This window comes from Passer montanus, unplaced genomic scaffold (assembly GCF_014805655.1).
Source record: "Passer montanus isolate IOZ18808 unplaced genomic scaffold, ASM1480565v1 scaffold175, whole genome shotgun sequence".
In the NCBI taxonomy this organism is placed as follows: domain Eukaryota; kingdom Metazoa; phylum Chordata; class Aves; order Passeriformes; family Passeridae; genus Passer; species Passer montanus.
Genome location: NW_024364826.1, coordinates 204,563 through 224,303, shown reverse-complemented (window position 1 = coordinate 224,303; position 19,741 = coordinate 204,563). Strand labels below are relative to the sequence as shown.

The 19,741-nt window shown below is 41.5% G+C and overlaps 1 protein-coding gene and 1 long non-coding RNA gene across 2 annotated transcripts; one reads left to right on the top strand and one right to left on the bottom strand.

The window, feature by feature from the left end:
- Window positions 1-999: 999 nt before the first annotated feature.
- On the bottom strand, window positions 1,000-4,677 carry LOC120500057. Its single transcript, XR_005627027.1, has 2 exons — window positions 4,473-4,677; window positions 1,000-2,868 (listed from the first exon to the last, which is right to left on the bottom strand). It is a non-coding gene; the product is annotated as an uncharacterized LOC120500057 (long non-coding RNA).
- Window positions 4,345-19,530, top strand: THAP12 (THAP domain containing 12). Its single transcript, XM_039704440.1, has 5 exons — window positions 4,345-4,507; window positions 14,334-14,454; window positions 15,942-16,049; window positions 17,043-17,079; window positions 17,341-19,530. Exons 1-5 carry the CDS (start codon window positions 4,419-4,421, stop codon window positions 19,284-19,286), a joined length of 2,301 nt encoding a protein of 766 aa, XP_039560374.1. The 5' UTR covers window positions 4,345-4,418; the 3' UTR covers window positions 19,287-19,530.
- Window positions 19,531-19,741: the final 211 nt, after the last annotated feature.

Here is a 19,741-nt window from a genome sequence, read left to right as displayed (position 1 = left end):
ATCCATCCCAGGGAGCTGGCAGATGAGCCTGCAAAGCCGCTCTCCATCATTTACCAACAGCCCTGGCGCCACACCTTGAGTGCTGTGTCCAGTTCTGGCCCCTCAGTTTGGGAAGGACGTTGAGACACTTGAGCACATCCAGGGGAGGGAACGAGGCTGGTGAGGGGCTTGGAACACAAACCCTGTGAGGAATGACTGAGGGAGCTGGGGGTGTTTAGCCTGGAGAAAAGGAGACTCAGGGATGACCTTATCACTCTCTACAACTACATGAAAGGTGGCTGTAGTCAGGTGGGTCTCTCTCTCCAGGCAGCAACTGACAGAACGAGAGGACACAGTCTTAAGCTGCACAAAGGGAAATATAGGTTGGATATTAGGAAAAAGTTTTTTACTGGAAGAGTGATAAAGTACTGGAATGTCTGCTCAGAGAGGTGGTGGAGTCACCATCCCTGGAGGTGTTTAAAAAAGACTGGATGTGGCACTTGATGCCATGGGTTAATTGAGGTGTCAGGGCTGGGTTGGACTCCATCTTGAAGGTGTCTTCCAACCTTGTGGTTCTGTGATTCTGTGAACCCTGTGGACAGAAAAATCTGGGGGTTCATAGAGTTATTGTGAATAGATACTTCTGGACACAAATCTACAAAACTAGCTCTGTGGGATTAACCTGATGTCCATCTAGGTCTTACACTCAGGTTAGCCCAACAACACGGCTGTATGGAAGACAAATGTAGCAGTAAAAAGAATCATGGAAGCATTTCAGACTTTAGATATTCTCTTGCAAATAAATTTTTCATAGCAGGAAACATGCAGGAGTACATTGTCACACTAACAGTACTCTCAGAAAATTAAGGCATATCAACTTTCACCTTGGAATGAGACATACAGTCCATTTCCAGAAGCAAACAGAAAAAGTTATTTTATACCCACTATTATGTGAAAGAAAATCCTGTATTTAAGATACAGCTTTGAAGACGCAGAGAAAAGCAACACTAACACACAAAATTCCTTTAAGAATAATTTATCAGAATACAGATTATATGTTCAACACTAATACAGTATATAATCCCTGTTACATGTTATATAGACACACTTGGAAACATACTGTGAAGAAGACTTGAATAATCAAGAGGATTATTTAAAATATATATGTACACTTCAGAGGCTACTGTGCAGGAAGAACAGTTTCAGGGATTTCTGCACTCTACAACAGAAGATAATTTTTGAAATTTCCAAGTAAGTAGTAATGTAAACTAATTTTTATTTTTAAAGAAAGTGCTTCTAGTATTACTACTGGGTTTTGAAAACTATTAAGTCTATTTTCTTTCCATTACGTAGAAAGCACTTAAGAATGAGTCTCCACATAAAAACCACCATCCAGCAGACCTCAGATCACTTTATAAACAAGTCCTTGCCTTAATTTAATTTCATTAGGATAGCTCCTATGCAAATATACACATATCTAGATGGTAACAGCCATAACATACTTGTATAGTGCTTCAAATGATACAACCAGTATCAACAGAGACTTTGGTCAGAAGTGGCAGCTCAGAAATATGTGCAATGGCTAATTTAATTTTAATACTGCCATTCTGGTCTGGCTTGCTCAGAGCCCCAAAAAGGAGTTTAGCATGCCAGTACTTCTGTTTCGTGAGGCAATTTGGAGGAGAAAAGGTCTTTCAATACTGGGCAGAACATACAATTTTCTTATTAGTAATGTGAGAAGAAGTATTTTTTTCCTACTGAAACAGATTTTCGGTGTTTTAAAATTCCTTCTAACATTATGCAATTGTGCTCTTATACTATTACTACAATTGAAAATGATCCTGCTCTCTTTTTTTCTGTGTTTCCTTGTGTCAGCAGGAACATTTATATGATCTGCACCACAGATCAGATGGCAGTTATCTGGACTAAATCTGAGTTTATTTTAAAAAAGATTACTTATCTGAGTAACTCATTTATACATTTCACTGTCCATGAATGTTGGTGACTGCCAAGTAAAGTCAAACCAATGGGGTGCAGCAGTTATCTTTAGCATTAGCTTAAATGACTACTCAAAACTACTTCAGCTACATAGCCAAGGTAGAATTCAGGCAAACAATTAATGCCAAATAAACAGAAGTTATTATGATTGGTCAGGAGCACTTGATGACAGGACTGCCTCATGTAAAAGACAGTTTTAATCCTGCTCATACTAAACAAAGAATCCTAGAGCCCAGGACAGGACTTTTTATGTGAAGATACATAAAGGATGTATCTCAGCTGAATTCTTAAAACTACAGCAGTATTACACCTGAAACAATCCTCACTTGCCATCAGCATTTGTAATTTCACAGGTGCTCTACCTACTTTTGAACAGGATATATTTGGTGAGGGAGCCTTTACCCACTTCCTACCACCCAGTTTTTTGTATCCTGTTTATTTTCTAAGATTTGTTTCATTTTTACCTAATAATGTCTTCTGACCAATACAACCTCCACCAAATTATTTCATTACTTGAAAACTTGTGACTTTTACCATTACTTCTTTAACTACCTGAAAGGAGGTTTAGCCAGGTGGGGATTAGCCTTTTCTCCCAGGATGAGAAGACAGGGTCTTAAGCTGTGCCAGGGAAGTTTAGGTTGTACATTAGGAGGAATTTTTTTCATGGAGAGGGTGATTAGATATTGGATATTGGAAGGGTCTGCCAAGGGAGGTGGTAGAGTCACCATCCCTGGAGATGTTTAAGGAAAGCCTGGATGTGCTCTGGTCTAGCTGACAAGGTTATGATCTGTCATAGGCTGGACTCAATGATTGCAGAAGTCTTTTCCAACATAATTGATTCAGTGATTCTGTGTGGGATCATCCATCAGGCTGCTGAGCAACAACATCCTCCTAGAGCCAAACAAAAGAAAATAAGACAAGAGAACACCATTACAACCTCGATGTCCACCCTATGGCTGGTTTAAAAGCAGACAGTGTAGCATATATACAGATGGGAAGCAGCCCCAGGCGAAGGCACACCAGCCCTGCCCTGCTGGTTTAAAAGCAGACAGAGTGTAGCATGTATACAGATGGGAAGCAGCCCCAGGCGAAGGTACACCAGCCCTGCCCTGCCCCATTCACCCCTCTGTGAGTTTCTTCAGGGAGGGAAACTACGGGAAACTGAGTCACAAATGATCAGAACTGTAACAACGAGGCTGGCTGGAGACCTGCGGCTGGGGACCAGGAGCTGTGAGCAAAGAGAGGGGGGAAACCAGTCCTGGAGTTAACAGGGGAATGGGAGGTACTGGGCTTGGAGAGTGGGGGTCACATGGGGAAACAATGTAGGGCTGCAAATACATGAATGAAGGAAAAGGGATAATGTGGCAGGAGAGAGCAGGGAGACCAGGCTGGCACGAGTAAGTTGGACTGAAGAAGAAAGAGCTGTGGAGGAGAGAAAAGTGCTTGTCTGTATGAAAAATGTTATGATCCCCCTCCGGCACTGGGTTTGGAGTGGCCACGGTGTAACACATGCACGCTGTAACATGTGCATGCACACGTGGCGTCAAACATGAGCACATGGCATCACATGTACGGCACAACACACACATGTGCTGTAACACACGTGGCATTACACACACGGTGTAACAAATACACACATGCTGTAACACACACACAGGGTAACACACGCATATTACACACACGGTGTAACAAATACACACATGCTGTAACACACACACACACACACACGGGGTAACACACGCACGGCATAGCCCACGCACACGATGTAACACCCATGGTGAAACACACACATGGCGTGTAACACAGCCACACACATGGGGTAGCACACACGGTGTGACAGACACACAGTTAACACACGCATGGAGTAACAAATACGCACAGGCCGTAACACACACACACACACACACACACGGGGTAACACATGCATGGCATAGCCCATGCACATGATGTAACACACATGGTGAAACACGCACACGGCGTGATGCCTGGACAGAGTAACACAGCCACACACATGGGGTAGCACACACGGTGTGACAGACACGCAGTTAACACACATGGTGTGATGGACACGCGCGGTTAATACACACGGGGTAACACACACACGGGGTAGCACACACACACGGTAACACACACACACACATGGGGTTAACACACACACACGGGGGGATAACACACACGGGGTTAACACACACACGATAACGAGCACACGCACACACACACACACGGTAACACACACACACACACACGGGGTTAACACACACACACGGGGGGGTAACACACACACGGTAACACACACAGTTACACACACGGGGTTAACACACACACACACACGATAACACACACACGATAACGCACACACGGACCCCGACACGCCCTCCCCCCCCGCCCCCCTCCCGCCGGCCCGCGGATTTAAAGGGGCAGCGGCGCCGGCCGGGAGAGCCATGCCGAACTTCTGCGCGGCGCCCAACTGCACCCGCAAGAGCACCCAGTCCGACCTGGCCTTCTTCCGCTTCCCCCGCGACCCCGCCAGGTGAGACCACCTCGGGAGGGGCGGGCTGCGGGAGGCGCGCCCGGCTCGCCCCCCCCAGGCCCCGCCTGTCTGCGGAGGTGCCGGAGAGCCGGCTCCCTTCCCGCTGCCCGCGCCGCCTGCCCCGCGCCTCCTCACCCGCGGGCCGGCGGCCGCCCGCACCTCCGGCGGCTGCGGGCCCTCGGGGGAGCGGTGGGGACGGAGCCGCTCCGGGATGCGGGTACCTGGGCGGGACGGGGCTGCCTGCCTGGGGGCAGGGTGCGGCCGAGCGTGAGGCGGTGCGGTGGGATGTGTGGCTGTGAGAGGTGCGGGAGCCCTGCGCTGGGGGGGTCCGGGCAGGCTCAGCGCTGGCACAGGCAGTGAAGGTCCGTCAGTGCTGCTCTGTGTGTCAGGCGAGTGGGACACTCCTGCAGCGGGGAGGAGGAACTGTCACAGGATTGCTGGGATGGTAGCAGAGCATCATGACCAGCAGCAGAGGTGATGGGAGAAATTCACAATGGGTGAAAAGCAGGGGTGGTGTACTGGTAGAGCAAAAAGTGTGTGAGTGACAGTGAACAATACTATGAAATACAGTGAACATACACAGTGAAAAATACTGTGAAAAATAAATCACGCACTTAGACGTAGAAACCCCCATGTAAAGGTTCACCCTTAAATCGAGATGACGCTCTTAACACTCTTAAAATCACTTGATTTAGCATGATGCTCACGACATTGAATGGGGCACAGACATAGAGCAATACCAGTTAGTCTTTTCTAACAGCTGGTAGTTAAGGCTGGCCTTTTCATGATTTTTACATGATATTTACTTCCTTCCTTCCTTGAAGCTGCTTGACCTGATTTTTTGAAAAATCAAAACCCCATGGGAATTATGCATATGTAGTATTTTCTAAGGAAACAGACCCTCCAAGCAATTTCAAATGAAGATAGAAAAAGCTTATATAGGTAGTAGATGCTCTCTAAAGTTGTGATTTTGGATGCATTGTGAAGTTCTCCTGGATGAATGCAAGGCCTTGCTGTAAAGGCTATCCAGACCTCTTGATGTCTAGTACATGCAAGATATTGTAATACAATCCATATTCCATATGCTTTTGCTTTAATAAAAACTGAAATCGAAGTGCTTGTTTACCTACTCTTATTCTGTCATTTTCATGATTTGCTCTTACTGTTGTCTCTTTCTACCATCTGTCCTGTGAGACCCTTAAGATCTCACACAAAGGAATGTCTGCAGTTTGTGTGGAATTGAAGAAAATTGGCACTGTCTGGGCTTCAGTCTTAGTTTGTAAGAAGTCCATGCTGTAAAATGTGAGTCACATCAAGCTGTACAGAATTCGTCAGCAGGTGGCAGTTTACTGTGTGAAGAAAATACCCTCTTCAGTTTATAATTTTTTCATGGAAGGACATTTTGAATGAGTGTTTTCCATGGTAGCAGTGCAGAGAGTTACTTAAAAATGTGTGACTTTACATTTTAAAGATTAAATTTTTAAAAACTCTATTTTATAAACTCTAGGATGGTTTGTGTTGGAAGGAACCTTAAAGCTCATCTCATTCCAAGCCCTGGGCAGGTACACCTTCCATTAGACTGCCTTGCTCCCAGCCAGCCCTTGGAACACTTCCAGGAATGGGGCAGCCTCAGCTTCTCTTGGCAACCTATGCCAGGGCCTCCAAACCCTCACTGTAAAAAATTTCCTTCATATATCTAACCTATATATTCATATATTCTATTTTACCAAGAGCATTTAGAGACTGATAAATCTGTGCATCCTTTTGGTTTACAGACTTGAGGGTGTTTTATTCTATGGGTTGGTCTACAGTAGTCTGTGGATGGAAATGAAAATATGTTCCTTGTACTGCTTGCTGTCACTTTTGTGGGTCAGACTGGGATGGTGAGCAAAGTGCATTGTCCCAAAATGTTATTTGCCCTTCACAGCTTACAGTGGGAAAGCTGAAAATAAAATTGTTAAAATACATCATCCACTACTCATTTGATGTGAGAATGGTGTATCCAGTTTCCTTACCTAGAAACTTACAGCAAATATGTTTATTTTATTATTTCTTTGTTTCACAGGAGCCTCTGGTAGGAGCTGGACAGTGTACTAAAGTAATTTCTCTTGTAAGCTTGGTAGCTTCCACCAGCACTTGTATTTCAGTTCCATTAAATACATTCTTTTCTGCTGAAGTAAAGGAACCATGGTTCCTTCAGTAGTGTAGATGTATGACACCCTCCAAAAGCTGATTTAGAATTAGTGCCGTCACTCATTAATTACATCTCCACCAGGCTGCTCTTCCTAATGCAAGTCAATTCAGCCTCATGGGCATTCACCAAGGGTTGCAGAGGTTCTGCTTTAAGCACCTCTAAGTTTCTCGTTCCTGTGTAGCCTGTGTGTCATTTGCCATTCATGTATGAGCATCCATTGGAGAATGGGACTAGATCCACGTTCTCTAGAGACTGATCAGGCCTTATCTCCCTGTAGGTGGCTGAAGTGAAACACTACCTGAGCAGCTACAGTGTGCAGAAACACTACATCATGATGCAGCTCACCGTTGAAGGGAATGGGAAATAAAGTTATGGATTAAAAAAAAAATCTCAAACTAATATGCGTATTTAAAATATTTTATTTGCAACTATATGCTCTTGTGGGGATGGTGCTTGTGAAGCATGTTTAAGAATCATGTTCATTTCATGTATACATGGTTGTTGGGTGACTTGGACCTAAGTTTGCTCCTTTTCATGATAATTGCTGTTGCTGCATGTTGCGGTGTGTTGTCATGGTGTGCCTCAGTTTCCCAGTCCCTCCCCTGAAGGGTGGTGTCAATCACCACCTCTCCTTTCCCCACCCTTGACCCCTGCTGGGCACTGTCCATCACACCAGAAATGCCAGAGGGCATCGAGTGATTGGCAGGTTCAGAGGATGCTCTCCACCCTCTGAGGGGCCATTGGCCCACCCAGGTGTCCCTCTCACCTGAGACCCCCTCCCCCCGTGCCTGGTTGGTGCTCTCTGTGTTCACTCCCCTGCCCCTCTGCCCAGGTAAAAGGGCAAGCACACCACGAGATGGGAGTTCTGTTGGAGTTGTTGCAGGATTCAGAGGCCATGCGGCCCAAAATAAAAACTCTGGATTAAAAACTGTCCATCAGGACCCACTCCTTCCTTCACCTTGCCTCAAAGGTTTCTCCAGCTCAGGGAGGCCTGAGGAGTGACCCTCTTCTACCAACAAGCCCCAGTCCACAAGCACTGGAGCTTGTCCTAGACTTGTCCCCACGTGCCCAGCTGTGACCACAGGTACAGAATAGTGTCTCTGGGGAGAAACCTCCACAGGTGCCGCTATTTGGTCAGCAGCAGGGACCAGGCAGACCAAGGCAGACCTGTTCAGTAATATTGGTAAACTCCAGTAGCTGCTATTGCTTTTAACATAGGAATTATTCCCTGCTGCTACAGCATCCAGTTGAGTTGAGTAGTAAGACTCGGGGCAGTCTTGTGGATGTAGGTTTTGCGTAAGGACTTCACGAGCTCCACAAGCCTGTCTTCTCATGCAGAAATAGTTCAAAAGGCTTTGGAGTAACCTGGCAATCCCAATGCCAGAGCCAAAGGTAAAGCTCTTTTTATAGCTTGGAAAGCCTTTTCTGTTTCTGAACCCCATTGCACAGGCTCCCCATCCTCTATCTTGGTAATGTTAAGGAATCCATTCAATGCTGGCAGCTCAGGGGCAACTGCAGCACCAGCTGCAGATGGAGCTCTGGTGGCAGCAGCCAGAGGCAGGGGACACTGCTGACCCTTTGCACAGCAGTAGGACACAGGTACCTGTGGCACAGCCAGGCACATGGACACTCCAAGACGCTGCAGGAGCCAACAACACCCAACTTTCCCACACTTAGACTGGTGAGAGGACTTGGACTTGTTTGGGTTCCCTCCCTGGACGCACCATCTCGAGCTGTGATTTTGTTACTGCACCGTGATTACAATTATTTTAAAGATTCATGTGACTGAGATTGTGCTATGGGAAACTTGGGGTCAAGCCACTAAGGAAATGCGGTCTGACTGTCAGAGCTGCCAAAGGGTGCAAGTGTGACTGCCAGGGTGGCTCCTGGGTGGCCCAACAGGGAAGTTTCCTTAGCAGCACTCTCTGACAATGATTTACTGAACTACTTTACCCCTGCTATATCCAGTCTGCCATATCTTTCTATCTTGAAGAAATCCTTGCAATTGGGTTTTTATTTGTTACTGGTTGAGTAACCACAGCCTGGTTACCATAGCCTGGACCTCTCCTGGGTCTGCTAATCTTCGTCCTCTTGTTAACATAAATCCTAAATATTTTACTTCCTGACAGCACAACTGAAGCTTAAAAAAAGATGCACAGTGGCCTTTTCTTGCTGAAGCAGTGCACATACAAGTAGTATCTTTCAATCTTCATAAGCCTTGGTGGGAAGTAACAAATCTTCTACATATTCTACAAGTATCAATTTACATGGTAGTTTTATACCTTACTATTCCATTGCAGTAGGTGTCAGCATTCTCTGCATATTTAATGGACCTAACGCTCTACCTCCTGAAGACCAATAACAAAACTTTAAAGCATTTTCTTATATCTACATTTTTTTAAATTAACTGAAGTTTTTTCCTTTTCTTTTTGCTGAAGTGGCTATATAAAGTCTTGGGCAGCAAAACCCCAGTTTCCTGCTCAGACAGGACACTTTGCATATCTTTGTCCTGGATGAAAATGAAACTGTGTCCTCCAAATTAATAACATTGTTTCAAAAATTAAAAAGATTTCATGCTGCTAAACTGAGTCACAGGTCATGCTTGCCATTTATGAATAACACCGTTTCTTCTTGAGACAACAGCATTCTCTGTATTCTAGAGAAAGCAATTTACCATCTTCTTACCTATATATATGTACATATCTAAAATATGCCTTAATAAATATACTTAAAAACGCTACACAAAATGACCACCATTATAAGCAAGTACTAGTCCACAGAAAATGCCATATTTGTACAAAAAACAGTGTTTCACCTGATGTGCACTTGCTGAAGAACCTGCTTTTGGCAGGGTGCATCAACTTGACACCCTGACAGTCCACCCAAATAGCTACAACTAAATCTGTAGCTGCCAAATATATTGCAACAGAAGGATTTGTGCAACAGTATATGGTATGCATTAGTTGAATACTGAAAGATTTTATAAAAGTTAATACAAATTTTATTCTAAGATCTTTCCAGTTGCTTCTTGGATAATACCATGCAGCGCAATGTAGCCACATTTCTCTTCACAGAGAAAAGCAAGGCACAAATTCCCAAGGATATTCTGGGATTCATGTTCTCTGTACCTCAGAGAAAGGAAAAACAATACTTATCTCATTTGTTGTGCCTGTGTTGTGCCAAAATAGAATGCAATGTGGAGATTGTTTATCCAAAGTGATTGTGTTTTGTTTCCTTGGCTTATCAGGACCGAGCGTGTGTCTGTGTTGGGACTGGCAGCAGCCACTCATGAGTTGAGTGCAGTTGAGTTCTTGGCAGATTCAGTTTAGATATAATATAATATAGAATAGAATTATATAGTATAATAAAGTAATTAATTAGCCTTTGGATATCAATGGAGTCCTCCTCATCATTTCTCCCTGCTTGGGGGTCACTTTGATTACTATAGAGCTATAGTGGGTGATCTCAGGGGTCTGACTTCCTTTTTCTTTGTTATTCCATTCCTCAGAGAGTGTTCTATTTGGAACCAAACTCACAGTGAGACTGAAGGGCTGAATTCAGACTCAGGTGGAGTTTTCAGGTTTGAGTTCAGTCATATAACCTATCATCTCCTTTTAGTCCTGTAGCTACCTGAGAGAATATCAACATTTCAGCCTTTGCCATTAGAGCTTCCTAAATTTCTAGAACTCTGGTTGCTGATATGCTGCTCCAGTGGGTTGTGAAGCTTGGTGCCCATGTCTGATCCATGATATGAAAGGGGGAAATTTAGATTAGGTATTGGGAAGAAACTCCTCCCTGTGAGGGTGGTGAGGCCCTGGCACAAGTTGCCCAGACAAGCTGTGGCTGTTCCATCCCTGGGAGTGTTCAAGGCCAGGCTGGATGGGACTTGGAGCAGCCAGGTCTAGTGGAAGGTGGAACAAGATGGGCTGTAAGGTCTTTTCTAACCCAAACCGCTTTAGGATTATGGAGTTGGGATCCTCAAACCAGAACTCTGAACACCAAGGGCTTCTTTTGGATCAGGTGCTCAGGTGATGCCTTAAAGAACCTAGAAATAAAACAACATACCCCAGAGATAATATTAGTATAGGAGGCAACACAAAGGCTGGTCTTCATTGGAGGCCTCCAGGGGCAGATGTGGAAAAATACACACAAAATGCCCACCCCCATGGGGTGAATACAGTTTTAAAAGTTTAGCAACTCAGCATAATTGAAAAAAATCACCAATTAGGGACATAAGAGGTGATGCCATTTTCCTTGGTCCAACCTTTTCTGAATCCTGCCCGTGCCCTCCTCCCACCTTCCTTAGATGGGAACTAAATGATTGTGAAAATGTGTCTTGAAGAGCTGTTTTTTGGCCTTGGTTCCCAGACAGAGTCAAGATAGGTTAGGGGGCTTTGGAATGTGGGTTTTTTCTGCCTAGGGAAAAGGTAGGGTAAAGTACTGGGAAAACTAGCTACAAATAGAACAATAGGCTACAAAGTTACGAATATATGTGTAAGAATACAACGAGTGTATAAAAGAAAACAGGCAAAAATCATTTGGCATCACAGACAGTGTTTATTTCAGCACAAAAGGCAGCAGCCACAGCCAGTTTTTGTGCAACTGTTGAAGAACTTTGTAAGGGAATGATGCCTTGAGAGGCTACCTAGAACAGAGGCTAGACAGAGTTAAAGGAATAAAGCAGGTATTTATTAAAAAGGCCTTCAAAGGATATACCTTTGGCAGTACAAGCACCTGGCCGAGGCTACGCCCATGTTGGACAACAGGTCACATATTTTCACACTTTTGCAAGTTTTGGTGCATTTGCATATTAGGGTTAATTGTCCAATTACAGCTGCAGGTTATGAAGTCCCAATCTCCAGACTGCTCTCCTCAATTTGCTATTGTTTATAGGTTTTGGGCCTGAAGCTCCACGGGTGTCCTTGGTTCTCGGGCTGGAAAAGGATTATTTTGTCCAACTAAACTGTGAGGAGAGCTTGCTAACACTTCATAGGAAGTTCAGAGTTACATACTAATGCAGTACAGAATCTGGATAATATGAAAGTTAAAACTTAAGGCATCAGGAAAGGACTATTGGGTGGTTAATGTGCCTAGGGAAAAGGTAGGGTAAAGTACTGGGAAAACTAGCTACAAATAGAACAATAGGCTACAAAGTTACGAATATATGTGTAAGAATACAACGAGTGTATAAAAGAAAACAGGCAAAAATCATTTGGCATCACAGACAGTGTTTATTTCAGCACAAAAGGCAGCAGCCACAGCCAGTTTTTGTGCAACTGTTGAAGAACTTTGTAAGGGAATGATGTCTTGAGAGGCTACCTAGAACAGAGGCTAGACAGAGTTAAAGGAATAAAGCAGGTATTTATTAAAAAGGCCTTCAAAGGATACACCTTTGGCAGTACAAGTGCCTGGCCGAGGCTACGCCCATGTTGGACAACAGGTCACATATTTTCACACTTTTGCAAGTTTTGGTGCATTTGCATATTAGGGTTAATTGTCCAATTACAGCTGCAGGTTATGAAGTCCCAATCTCCAGACTGCTCTCCTCAATTTGCTATTGTTTATAGGTTTTGGGCCTGAAGCTCCATGGGTGTCCTTGGTTCTCGGGCTGGAAAAGGATTATTTTGTCCAACTAAACTGTGAGGAGAGCTTGCTAACACTTCATAGGAAGTTCAGAGTTACATACTAATGCAGTACAGAATCTGGATAATATGAAAGTTAAAACTTAAGGCATCAGGAAAGGACTATTGGGTGGTTAATGAAATCTGTGTGAGACTCATTTTTGAGTAAGCTCCCTCTGAAGAGCTGGTGGTATCTCTTGCTGTCACTCATTGATCTGATCCTTGACTATTACTAAGTACTGCTTAGTACTTACTAGGTACCTACTTAGGTTCTTTGGTTGGCATTAACATGGGAGGGCAAAGAATTCAGGCTGATGTTTGCCTGCCCTGGACAACTGGTGCCAGTTCTGAATGCACCATTCCTGCCACCAGTTTGATTGCCTCAAATCACATTTCCTGCCTCCTGTGGTTGCCAGGAGGTGATTCAGGGATTTAACATAATGTAAGGAGCTCTGGCTTTGCTCCCTCTCAGTGTTTGTCAGCTTGCCTGAAGCACTGAGAGAAGCAGGTAAGACCATGGGGTCAGGCTCTTTCTCTGGACTGAAACCCTCCCCACTAACTACAGAGAAGGCTGATCAGCCTCTGTGACCACATTTAATGAGTTGTTTAATAGTTGGCACCCACTGAGAAAGTCCGAGAGCCAGAGTCAATATAATTTACACACTACAGGTCTCCCACTTTAGAAGAGTGTTTATATAATTTGATTAAGTGAAGAAAGCTCCCCTGTTCTCTTTTTGGGGTGATTGCACTGCCAAGACAAAAGTGCAAGATCTGTTGTGCCAAAAATCAGATGATTTAAAACATTGTTTTCTTTCCTTATTTTAAGTCGTTACTAAGCATATTCTGTATGGATCTCCAAGAGCAATATTAGAAATGGTTTTGATTTATGGAATTTGCAGTCACTGTTATTTTAATACTTTGCATGAGTAAAAAATTGAGATTTGCTGGTTCAACCAGCAGAGATCAGAATCAAAGTTTCCCCTCTTTCATCTGCACAATTGCCCTTTACTGAGGTAAAGCAGAGGTGAATCCAGTCAGACCTGTGATTTCCTCATCTGGGCTGCCCACCAAAACATCTGACAAGACAGCCTTTGTTCTTATATTGTTCAGTAATCACTAGTTGTTTTTGTTCCTCCTTACTGCTAGAAACAATAATTTCATGTTTGCAGTCAAAAGTGGTAGTGAAATTGCTTTCTTCTAACTTCTAGCAACAGAACAAGTACCTTTGTTGCTCAGAGAGTGATGGCGTGTACCCAGTTAGGGGAAGTTGAAGCTGACTACTGCATTTGCATCAATTACTGCAAGTGGTTTACTCACCAGAAGAGGCAGTCTCTTACATACCTAAATGGAGTCCTGTTAGTAAAGGAAATAATTCTTTATCTTTGTGGTATATCTTGCAGAACTAATCCAAAGCAAAAGTAAATACATGTAAAAATACATATCCAAGGAGAATTTTCTTCAAGCGTGGAAGCACTGTCTGTGGAATGGTTGCTTTTCTATTGTTATTATTTCACTTTCAAAAATCTACTCAAAACTCCCCCAGTGACCACAATAAATAAGAAGAATTGTATATTTTGATGGGAGGTGGAAAAGACAGCTATCTTAAAAACTGCCTAGAAAATGTTATGACTTTAGACTACAAACACATCTCTTTGGTTTTTAATTTTTCTTTTTAAAAGCAAATTCTTTAGAATTAAATAGTTAATGTTTCATGAGCAACTGCACTACAGTCTGCTCTCTGTGTATGTGTGCGTGCATGACAAAGGCAAGGATATATATATTCAGGGAAAAGACTCCTGAATTTGATGGGGTGATGTTGAGTGGTGAGCAAAAGCAGAAAAAGTGGTTTTTACAAAAATTTGATGGGATGTTCCAAAGGAAGTTGTAAAGAACTTTCCCGAGCTTTTCTAGGCCACTTGCACTCACTTGGGCTCCAGTTTTGAGTATGGTTTGAAATTGTAAGGGAGTTTGTTTTATCCTAAGATTATCTAATTCTTCTCCTTACATGCAGATGTCAGAGATGGGTAGAGAACTGTCGAAGGGCAGATTTAGAAGATAAAACTCCAGATCAACTCAACAAGCATTACAGATTGTGTGCTAAACACTTTGAGACTTCTATGATATGCAGAAGTGTAAGTAAAAACAAGCATTTGTTTACTACACCTTGCAAAATGTGACTGACATGTTTCACTAGAATGCTGCCTTTTTAATCTTTCAGCTCCTGGGTAAATTGTCCCTAGGAAAATTAATTTCTTAGTCTCAATTGGGATCACTGCCATTGTCTGGGGCTCCACACAGGCTCTCAGCCATTGAAAATCATAATGAAGATGAAGAACAGTCAGAGGAGAGAGAAAAAGTGGTGCTCCTGGCAGTTTAATGTGCTTGTTGAACACTGTCCTTCACTGCAGTGCTTTCCTCGTTTCACTAGAGATTACAATATTCTATAAGTTTATTGGGTGTAATTTTGCATATCTCTAATTATTTAAACTTATTAATGTCCTGTTCCTGAAGTGTGTACATGGTGTGATTTGATTAAATTACATTCTGTTGTGGCCACAAGATTTAAACACTCTTCACATCTGTCAAGCTATAATTTCCTGTTACATTTTCATCCAGCTGTTCCAGGCACTGTTTTCTGTTAATGAAATAATAGCTTTCAGTTCTTTTTGTCAACAATATGATTTTAACAGCTTGTATAAGAGTAAGAAAGGGTGGACTTGGGACTTTGTATCAAGTTTTAATTCCTAGGCTGAATTTTACTCTGGTATCTAAGCAAAATGGATCTTTTAGTTGTGAAGGATAATTAAAATATGCAGGTCAACTCTGAAGTTCTAGTGGTATTACATGTGATGAGGTCTTTAATTAGCCAGCATCCCTGAAACAGATGAAAATTCGAAGTAATTATGACTCTGAAAGGAAACACTATGAAACTGGGTTTGTTTGAAATGTATTTCTATCTAATGACAAGATGACATCAGTTACAATTTTGTACTTAATAGAAATTAGCCAGTATAGGCAACCCAGGTTTACAGTATACCCAAATACAACATTTTACTTTAAATATTTTTTTAACTGGGAGCACTTATATGATCATCTAGAAGTCTTTACCGATAAATTTTCCCTCAATATGATCTTTCACAGTAGTGCTTGGTGGACTTCATAGTTCTACAAAAAGAAGCAATTGAACATTTTCACAATGAAATGTTTCTAGAATTGTGAAATAAGTGATTAAACCCAAAACATAATAGTAACAAAATGTTTTCTTTCTGATGCATAACCGTCTTTTTATCCAGAATGTTTGTTTTTTTACAAAATCATAATATTGCAGTAAATTAAAATTATTGCACCCAGGGTCTTTAATATAAAGATAATAGGGATAAAAAAGAGGATTTGCAGTTTGGATTGGAGTTTTCTGTAATATCTGTCTTCCTATTTTCAGTGTTCTCTTGATATCCCTGAAACGTAAATTACATAGTTTACCTTTCTCTTTGGTAACATCAAAAAGTCAAAGTGCTTTAGAATAATAACATAAACAAGAAAAGAAGGAGAGGAAAAAAAAGGGCACAGTGCCTGAAATTTCTGAAAGAAATTCCTGGTTGAGATGTCTGTTTCCTTACAGAGCCCATACAGAACGGTTTTACGGGATAATGCTGTGCCAACTATATTTGATCTTACAAGTCACCTGAACAATCCCCACAGCAGACATAGGAAAAGGATAAAAGAGCTGGTAAGTTTTTAATGTAAAATTACTGGTTTATTATTAAAAGAAAAGATGACAAGTAAGGTAATGTGAAACTTTTACACAAAAATGTGAAATAAAAATATTTAGCCACTTGAGTGCTTGTATTTTCTATGCTGCCTATTCCTGCATCTTTTTTGTTGATTGTAAGTTAAATGCATGAAAAAAAATTATCTAAGGAAATCTTGAAGAAATAATCTGGAAAATTAAATGTGTTGGTCCAGAGCTGATTCTTTCATCCAAATCAAATGTATAGTTTCCTTTTCCTTGATCCTTCCAGAGCTGATTCTTTCATCCAAATCAAATGTATAGTTTCCTTTTCCTTGTTACTACAGTGCCAGCTGAACACAACTGAAGCTTGATATCCCAAAATTCTTCCTGCATGTTGATTGTGGTCTTTGGTACACCCACTTAACTTCTGAAATCTGAATCAATTCAGACATGCATGTTTTAGCTTATTGTTGTGAAAAAATGATCCATGGATAAAAGCAAGATTGAGAAATTTTTTTTGTGGGATTGTGTCTTGCATGTCGTTTAGGAGAGAAAGTGTCTCCATGGTTGTAAGTATACTGACAGTTAAGAGAAATTCCACTCCTAATGTCTGTTTTTACTTGAAAAATTGCAGACAATTTCTAAATACTTCTTTGTGAGTTTGGTTGTATCTGTTGACTGAAAATGGAGTTAAAGATAGCTCTGTCTACTGGCAGCACATTACCAAATAGCAGTAGAATCTATTTACTAATAATTATACATATTGGAGAACCTCCTAATACAACTGTTCTCATGTAGTTAGTAGATACATGTCATGGCTGTAGTAAACTACCTCATGAAACCTCCTGATGTTAGAATTTCCAGCACTTTTTGGCAAATGTTAACTGATCTCATCTACAGTGTTTGTATCTGATCTTGATATGTTAATATTTTAAGGTCATGTGTTAGACATTGTCATCAAAATAAGTTCTTTTTGTTTGTTTTTTTAAGAGTGAAGATGAAATAAGAACATTGAAGCAGCAAAAGAGTAAGTGATCAAAATAATTGAGACAATAGCTTTATTTGCTAAGGCTGATGAGGTAATGCAGGACTCATAACTATTAGTTTATATATAGCAGGAGGATAATTTAGTTCCTTCTTGATTCAGCCAGCCAGTCTAAATTGTTTCCAAAATATTAATTTGCTTTTAAACTGGAAACATTCTTCTCTGGACTCTGGTAACTTAAAGGTAATGGGCAAGCAAATGTTATATTTTATTTTTGACACTTACAGTGTTTTCATTTTGTAGTTGATGATGCTTTTGAACGGAAACAAGCAACTCAAGAATCAAATGAAAACAATGAACAAAATACTGTCTCAGAGGAAGGAGGGGAAGAGCAAGAGGAAAAAACTGTCCCCTTAACACTGGAAGAAAGAGAAAACAAAGATTACCTTAAATCATTATTTGAAATTTTGATCTTAATGGGTAAACAGAATATTCCATTGGATGGCCATAATGTTGATGAACTTCCAGAAGGTATTTTTGCTTCAGATAACTTTCAGGCTCTACTGGAATATAGAATAAATGGTGGCGATGAAGTTCTGAGGAAACGATTTGAGATGACTGCAGTCAACCTTGAGTATTGTTCAAAAACTCAGCAGAAACAAATGCTTGAGATCTGTGAAAACTGTGTTAGAGAGGAGACACTGAGGGAAGTAAGAGACTCACACTTCTTTTCTATTGTCACCGATGAAGTAGTGGACATAGCAGGAGAGGAACATTTGCCAGTGCTGGTGAGGTTCGTTGATGATTCTCACAATCTAAGAGAAGAATTCATAGGGTTTTTACCATATGAGGCTGATCCTGAAATTTTAGCTGTTAAGTTCCACACAACTATTACTGAAAAGTGGGGTCTAAACATGGAGTACTGTCGGGGTCAAGCCTACATTGTCTCCAGTGGATTTGCTTCTAAAATGAAAGTTGTGGCTACAAGACTCTTGGAAAAGTATCCACAAGCTGTGTATACGCTGTGTTCCTCATGTGCCTTAAATGTTTGGCTGGCAAAATCTGTTCCTGTTGTTGGTGTTTCCATTGCATTAGGAACAATTGAAGAAGTTTGCTGTCTTTTTAACCAGTCTCCACAATTACTAGTAGAACTGGACAACACAATTTCTGCTCTTTTTCAGGACAATGATGAAAAGGGTAATGAGTTGAAGAAGATCTGCCGTTCTCACTGGACAGGCAGGCATGATACTTTTGAGGTATTAGTGGACCTCCTGCAAGCCCTGGTACTGTGCTTGGATGCTGTGAGCAGTGACTTCTCTGTCAGGTGGAACAACTTCATTGTTGGTCGAGCATTTGTACTTTCAAGTGCACTAACAGATTTTGATTTCATTGTCACTATTGTAATTATGAAAAATGTTCTGTCTTTTACAAGAGCATTTGGAAAAAATCTCCAGGGACAAACATCAGATGTGTTCTTTGCAGCTGGCAGCTTAACAGCAGTATTGCACTCTCTGAATGAAGTGATGGAGAATATTGAAGTTTACCATGAATTTTGGTTTGAGGAAGCCACAAATTTGGCTACAAAACTGGATGTACAAATTAAACTCCCAGGAAAATTTCTCAGGGCACAACAGGGGAACTTCGACCCTGATATGACATCAGAAAATTACTACAAAGAAATCCTAAGTGTCCCAACAATAGAGCACATTATTCAAGAATTAAAAGATATTTTCTCAGAACAACATTTAAAAGCTCTTAAATGTTTATCATTAGTGCCCTCAGTCATGGGACAGCTCAAATTCAATACATCTGAGGAGCATCATGCTGACATGTTCAAAAATGACTTGCCCAATCCAGACACACTTTCTGCTGAGCTTCACTGTTGGAGAATCAAGTGGAAGCACAGAGGAAAAGATATTGAACTTCCAGCTACTATTTATGAAGCACTTCACTTGCCTGACATAAAGTTTTTCCCTAATGTTTATGCATTGCTTAAAGTCTTGTGCTTACTTCCAGTGATGAAGGTGGAGAATGAGAAATACGGACTAGGACGAAAGCGCTTAAAGGCATACCTAAAAAACACCTTGACAGGGCAAAGGTCAAGCAACCTTGCTTTGCTGAACATAAACCTTGACATAAAACATGACTTAGATTTGATGGTGGACACTTACATTAAACTCTATCCAGACAAAGTGGAATTTCAAGACTGTATTCCTTCAAACAATTCTGAAGCAACAGATGATGCCTAACTTTTTAAGCTCTAACCAATCTATTGAAACAGCTTCTTCTTAATTAAGTTTCAAAGCTGGGGAGAGAAACCGGTGAAATCTTAACAAATCACTGCAATTGTGTTTTCATTTTAGGTCTTGGGCTGAACAAGCTGTTGTCAAAGACCTAAATTATGTGTTATTAGTCCATACTAAATGTGTTTGGCAAATAAAATCAAGCCTGACACAAGCCCATGCTCTTGGCAGAGGTGCTTTCTACATCTGATTGGCTTAACTAGGTGCTCATTTACTTTATTGCATCGTGGAAAAAGTACATTATGATTGTAGATCTGATGGGGCTGTTACATATTCACTGATTAATTAGGATAAGAAAGAAATTCAGACTATTAAAAAGAGCATAATCTACTTCAGTTCTGTTACTTAGGATTTTTTTTTAAAAACCCAAACTTTCAAGAAAGTCTTTGATGTACATTTAA